This window comes from Dreissena polymorpha, chromosome 7 (genome assembly GCF_020536995.1).
Source record: "Dreissena polymorpha isolate Duluth1 chromosome 7, UMN_Dpol_1.0, whole genome shotgun sequence".
Classification (NCBI taxonomy): Eukaryota; Metazoa; Mollusca; class Bivalvia; order Myida; family Dreissenidae; genus Dreissena; species Dreissena polymorpha.
In genome coordinates this window covers 74,759,933-74,766,820 of record NC_068361.1, presented here as the reverse complement: position 1 = coordinate 74,766,820, position 6,888 = coordinate 74,759,933, and the positions used below count along the sequence as shown (strand labels likewise).

At 33.7% G+C, this 6,888-nt stretch overlaps 1 protein-coding gene across 2 annotated transcripts in view; it reads left to right on the top strand.

The window, feature by feature from the left end:
- Positions 1 to 6,168, top strand: part of LOC127836979 (1-phosphatidylinositol phosphodiesterase-like) — a 58,105-nt gene extending 51,937 nt beyond the window's left edge. Inside the window, exons 1-2 of one of the 2 annotated variants that reach the window (XM_052363654.1) lie at positions 34 to 318; positions 1,312 to 6,168. In XM_052363654.1, the coding sequence (XP_052219614.1) occupies positions 1,337 to 2,407 (1,071 nt within the window). In that variant the 5' untranslated portion in view covers positions 34 to 318; positions 1,312 to 1,336 and the 3' untranslated portion in view covers positions 2,408 to 6,168. Of the gene's footprint in view, positions 1 to 33; positions 319 to 1,311 lie in introns of those variants that run through there. The other variant, XM_052363655.1, reaches the window with a different exon arrangement.
- Positions 6,169 to 6,888: the final 720 nt, after the last annotated feature.

Here is a 6,888-nt window from a genome sequence, read left to right as displayed (position 1 = left end):
CGTATTGCATAAATACACCATTGTCTTTGTTCGTTTATGTTCCTCGAACCAAGCAAATACTTTGTGGTTATACCGCGAAATGAAATGAATCCATCTCCACTTTCGGTTTGGATGGTTGTGTAAACACAGTTTCTGTTTCAAAAGTGGACAATTACGTGGTAAAGTAATGTTTGGAAAGTCAATCGTATGGATAATAGGTCAAAATGTTAAAGGACTTTGACAGTGCTCTTGATATTAAAATTTCTGCAGGAAGTATGGCGTTAGTTCAACGCGCGTCGTATACAGCCGTATAACAAAAGACGGATCACTTTTTGGAAGGTACATTATTATTATTTGTATTATTATTATTATTATTATTACTATTAACTTCGAACATGATTGTTACAGTATGCGACTTACCTACTTATATACGTGTGCATTTCTGCAAAGTAGTTGTGATCATATATTATGTAAATGCATTGTCACGTGATACAGCGGACAGCTCTCATTTCGACAATAAAGTTCTGTATTATGATGTTTAGGTCTTTGTCAACCCGTTATAGCTGAAAGTAACCATTCGACAGTGATTTTAAATGATAAAAGTTATTCAAAAATACGTCAATTTTCTAATTAAACGTTTCAAAAACTTCAAATAAATGTAAAAATAAAGTTACCAATACAACCAGGTATGAAAATCTTCCGAAAAAATTCTGATTGTCGATTACTTCAATTGTAAAGGGACTTGTTCACAGATTGTCGAAACGACAATGATTAAGTTTGTGACAATGATTCAAAAAAGAAAATGAACATTATAAATCAAGGAGCAAAAACCGAGTATGGCGTAGACATATAATGAAAATACAGCTTTGTTTATGATTTATCATCATTTGAAATCGATAGAATTATAAACGTTAATTAAGCGAAACGATTGAATAATTAAAAATGATTATGTTCATTTCGTTTAACTTTGATACACATGGTGAATCACTAATACAGTATAAAACGAGTGTCAGGCTTGGTAGCAAAGCGGTTTAAGCAACAGTCATTTAATCAAAAGGGCACTTTTTCGAGTCCAGCTACCAACATACTTCTTTTTCCTTCTTAAAATCTATTCCTCTCATTAAATGGTACGATACGGGTTCGTGCTAAAAGATATAGCCATTAAAGGCATTAAGTGACACACCTATAAAGTATTCTTTCCTGTAAACAAGTCCCTTTAAGTACTGAAATCCTCTTTTATCAATAACCTTCTTATGTGCACGGTATTACATCTGAAAAGAATCATACCATATAAAATATGATAATCATACAACTGTTGTTTTTTTCTTGCAGACCTGGGAATTACACCATCTTATACATGGGTAATATAATTGCCAAGGATCCTGATTTTTGGTGTTCTACCAAAGATCCGGGTCCAGAAAGACATAACGCATATTGGATGAGCTACGTACCTGATTCTAAGTTTCTTTCGGAGCTGTCCATACCCGGCACACACAACACTATGAGTTATGCTTATGATGGAAAAATCACTGGACTATGGGTTAGGTGTCAGAGTTTGTTATTGAGCATTCAGCTGAATATGGGAGTAAGATTTCTTGACATAAGGTGTCAGGCTTCCGATGGTGATATGTTACTCAAGCACGGGGGATATAACCTTGGTAAGCTGACAGATACATTGACCGGCTGTGTAAACTTTCTTCAAACGTACCCAAGTGAATGTGTTATCTTAAGGATTGCACAAGAAAACAGTAGTCTAGAGGGACTTGATTTTAGGGATGCGTTGGAACCCTTCTTGGACAGGTTTTCGAGTCATATTCTAAAAAGAAGATCAATGCCAACCCTTGGCGAAGCAAGAGGGAAGATGGTTATTCTGGCAGACTTTGATATCAAAGATACCGATGACATGATGAAGTATGGAAATATGACAAATGGAAATATGATCATCTGTGACAACTCTAAACCAGACTCATTCTCACAAAAGATGGACGGCATAAAAGCTAACATAGAGAAAGCCTCCGAAACTACAAGGGATAAGAAACAAATGTACATTACGTTCACATATAGATATACATGGTTAGGAATTGAATGCCCTCAAGAGATAACACGACGATCAAATCCTACATGGCATTATTTAGTCAGAAATCACAACGGTTGCCTTGGTATTGTTGTTATGGACTTTCCGGGATATAAAGTTATTCGAGACATTATCAATCACAACGGGGATTATCCTCTTGAGATTGCATATTCTAGAAATCATATAGTACATCGTTTAAAAGTGAGATATCACATTGGTGGTCGTTTCATTAACGATTACAACTGTATTTGTCCTGTCGAGATTACACCTTCTACAAATCCTAAAGTTGCCTTGGCATGTTTGGCATGGACTATCCAAGCAGTGCCGGAGAACGTGGAGGCCCAAAGGAAATGAAACGTTTTGGGCCCACGCCACATTCACCTAGTAGCCTACTAGAACGCCGGTGCTAAGTCGATTTCACTCGTTTAAATTAGCCTACCAGTGCCAAGGCTGGCAAACATAAAATGTGACAATGTTCTTTTGTATGTATTCTTGGCTTTGATAAGTCATTAGATAAGGCTAAGTACGTAGGCCTAAGTAAAAAACAATATTTCGTCAGTGTCTCATGGGGCCCCTAAATATTGCGGTGCCCATAGGGAGATGCCTACTCTACAAATTTAGAATCGTCTTAATATTATGTTGTTTATTTTCTTGTTTTTCTTTTTCTTTTTAAGAGCAATATTTAACTTTTCATTTTATTTCGTAGTTTAACTTAACCTTTATACAAATGTTTTGTGTTTAACTAAACGTAAGAATTGTGTTTTGATTTATTATTCCAATTATTTTAAAACTTTAATAACATTTTCAAAAACCCTAAAATCAACTTAATAACAAAACCAGTTGTTGATGAAGCCCAATGGAAATATGGAATTTCTTTCCAAAACTCTTTTCAAATAAAGAACAATATTCCGAAAAAAAATATCAGTTTGTAAATCCATGCTGAAATGAAGCGAAATTTCAGTGGAGAACATTTTGTTTAACCCTTTCCATGCTGGGAAATTTGTCGTTTGCTAAAATGTCGTCTGCTGTATTTCTAAAATAAGCATTTTCTTCTATTTTTTTCAAAGAATATTATCAGAATAGCAAACAGTTTGGATCCTGATGAGACGCCACGTTTTGTGGCGTCTCATCTGGATCCAAACTGTTTGCAAAGGCCTTCAAAATTCGGTTCCCGCACTGAAAGGGTTAACTTTAATTGTTTGAATCATCTGTTGTATTATGATGTACTCTTATATTATTTTTATGCCCCCGGTAAGTTGAACTATCCGTAAGTATGTCAGTGCGTCAGTATGCGTGTATGTGTGTATGTCAGTCTGTCCGTCCGTCCGGATAAAAACTTGTACGTTGGCCATAACTTTTGCATTATTGAAGATAGAAACTTGATATTTGGCATGCATGTGTATCTCATGAAGCTGCACATTTTGAGTGGTGAAAGTTTAAGGTCAAGGTCATCTTTCAAGGTCTAAGGTAAACAAAAAAAAGCGGCATTCTCATGAAGCTGCACATTTTTAGTGGTGGGAGTTCAAGGTCAAGATCATCCTTCAAGGTCAAAGGTAAAAAAATATTATTTTTTTTATAGCGGCGTTCTCATGAAGCTGCACATTTTGAGTGGTGGAAGTTCAAGGTCAAGGTCATCCTTCAAGGTAAAAGGTCAAAACAATTTGTTGTTATTTCAATGCGGCGCAATAAGGGGCATTGTGTTTCTGACGAACACATCTCTTTTTTTTCTAATTGAAATCAAGGTCAATTTTACACAAGGGGTTTAACAATACACATTTTGAATTGTCTCCCTTTATCAGATTTTTTTTCAACTGAAAACCTGGTTTTGTGACAACTTTGACCCTTGTTTAATATTGAACACAGCAACTTCATATTTGACATGCATGTGTGTCTCGTGGAGCTGCAAATTGTGAGTGGTGAAAGGTCAAGGTCATCCTTCAAGGTCAAAGGTCAAAAATAAAAAAATAAAAATTCATTTTTCCAATCAATCTCTTACTTACTTCTCGTGTAGCTGCACATTTTAATGTTGAAAGGTCAAGGTCAACCTTCAAGGTCAAAGGTCAAAATATAAAAACCATAATTTTTCATAACTGTTTTAATATTGAACACAGCAACTTCATATTTGGCATCCTTCAAGGTCAAAGGTAAAAAAAAGCGTCGCATTAGGGGGCATTGTGTTTCTGACAAACACATCTCTTGTTTCATTGTATTTTAATGTGGATTATAGTTAGGATGCTGCTATTTAAGTGTATTTTGATATGTTTAAATAGTGTCATTATTATAGTTTTAATTGTTTATGCAAGTTGTTTTAGTATCTTATTGGAATGTGTCAATATTGTCATTGGCAATAGAGTCACGATGATCCAAATGGTAAACTATATGATGTTACGTCTCTAAAGCTTTAAAGAAAAGACGAGATGTAGTTGATACTCGTTTTGGTTACATTTCATCGTGCCTCAGACAGGTACGGTTTTGGTGCTCTGGTCTGCATATAACAATTGAGTAGTTGAATGGTTATTAACCCATTTAAGCCTAGTGGACTCTCTCATCCTTCTTAATTGGATCGCTAGGCATAAATGGGTTAAATGAAAAGTTGTCTCTTTTATTGCTATTTTATTTGTATCCTGACGCAATGAGGTAAATTTGTATTTACATTTAAATGTTTAATAAATAATTCTGGGCCCACTGTGATCTATGGAACTCTTAAAAACGGGTTTAAGCGCCACTATCGTTTCCCGGTTTCAATCCTGTGACCCCATGTTTGTGCATTTGTTATGTGTCTTGTCTAGAGCATTTGTTTGTCTCACTATTGGCAAATTTCACTGTATGTATCTCTGTACTTATCCTCATATATTTCATTATGTATTTACTAAATAGCTACTTCTATAGATATACGGAATATTTAAAGTAATGTAAAAATAAAGCGGTCCATTTTATTAATATATGTTTAATATTTTAGTAAAGTTGGGGTACTGATACAATAGCCATTACACTCAGTTTTTTGTATAAATACATATTACATAAGTTTTTTACTTTTTATAATTAACATAATTATTAGAAAATATAATCAGAATAAATTTAAAAAACAAGAATATTAGCAACTTATTCGAAATCAAAAAATAACATAAAACATCCAACTATTTCTCATTTAGCCTGAAGAATCAGTAAGCAGGCATGTAACAGATGAAATACGGTTACACGTATGTTAAATATACACTAGTTTCAACCCAGGGGAATGACCTACGTCATGCAAGCTCTCGGTCTTGCGCAATCCACCTTGCAATATTAAGAATACCCACATGGTGATTTAAGTTGGGCAACATTCTAAAAGCCCGACATTTTGGTCACGGTCTTTTATTTATTCTTGAAAAATCAGCTTGAAACCCTTCTAAGCACATATCCAGCAAATAACAAAAACCTTGCCGCATTCCTCGCTCATACATATTGTTATAATGTTAAAGAACCGCCTTCGGATAATTTCAGGTTAGGCGCTTGATGTTATTTATTTGTATACTTTAGACACTAACTTGTTACTTGTATAGAGTTGTTAGTTGTTTAACTAAATACTACAATTCATAGTTAGAATTAATATTCGTTTTACAATGATTTCATACACCTTGTGGCAGTATTTAAAAACTGCCTCGGTTATTTCAGAGTGTGTTCTGGTACTGTTAATGGTTAGAAGTTTGCTATTTATTTTATTGTTTCACACTTTGGAATTTTACTGGTCACTTGTATACATTTTTACCAAATACAGCAATTCATAGTTATAATTAATATTCGTTTGACAAGGATTTAATTTCAACTGATAAAATATAATATTATATTTTTTTATATTCATTAGGCATGTAAATAAATATTAATTATTGTATATAATGAATCAGCATGTAAATTAATATTATTAATTATTATTAGAATGCTGATGTAAACATAATATCGAACATCAAAACAACAAGTATAGTAAAATAAATAACTGTTACAATGAGTTGGTAGCGATATAGATTGTCATTTACTTATATATTTAGGAAATTTATATTAACATACTTATTGTTTCAAACGTATAGCATACTATTTTTCGGGAACTGTTTCAGAGAAATACAATGGGCTGCTTTAAATTGTCTTCGTTGTTTTATTTATTACAATTAGCGTAAACTTCGTCATCACGTTATCAACGCTTTGCGCTTAAAATGGACTTGAACACAATAGAATACGTTTTAGTATATTTGCGTTTACGCAAATATACTTTAGCAATACCGTATTTCAAAAACACTGCGCAAATCGGTTGGCCTTTTTGATGCCTTACCAGATTTTGGGCAGACGGAATAGACATTTAGCATAGCATTTTGTAATTCTTACATTTTGTCACTAAGAAACGTTTTTCTAAAAAATTTCTCCAAAAATAGTGCATACACCATTTTTAGTGATTTTTTCTAAGACCGTTTTACGTGAAAAAAACGTTATTAGAATCTGAAACAAATTTCGTTCGTAAAACAATTTTAGAACTATGGGCTGGAAGTAACCCGCCCACGTGATACCATGAGAGAATGTCATAAATCGGCTTGTTTGGCTATTTAGAAACTGTTATTTTGGATATATGAGTTATTTATTCACTAAATATCGCTAATGACTACAATGGATGGAATTCAATGGATATGTTCGATGTGAATGAAGGACTGTCTGGATCTTGACAGCTTGACACGGCAAAACTGGCATACTGGTATTTTTAGTTATCAATTTAAATCACATTTTGCTTTATAAATTTTATTCGAGCATTTTGTGACTTATTGAATGACTATGATACCCGATATCAACATATCATATGGGATTTGCAGATC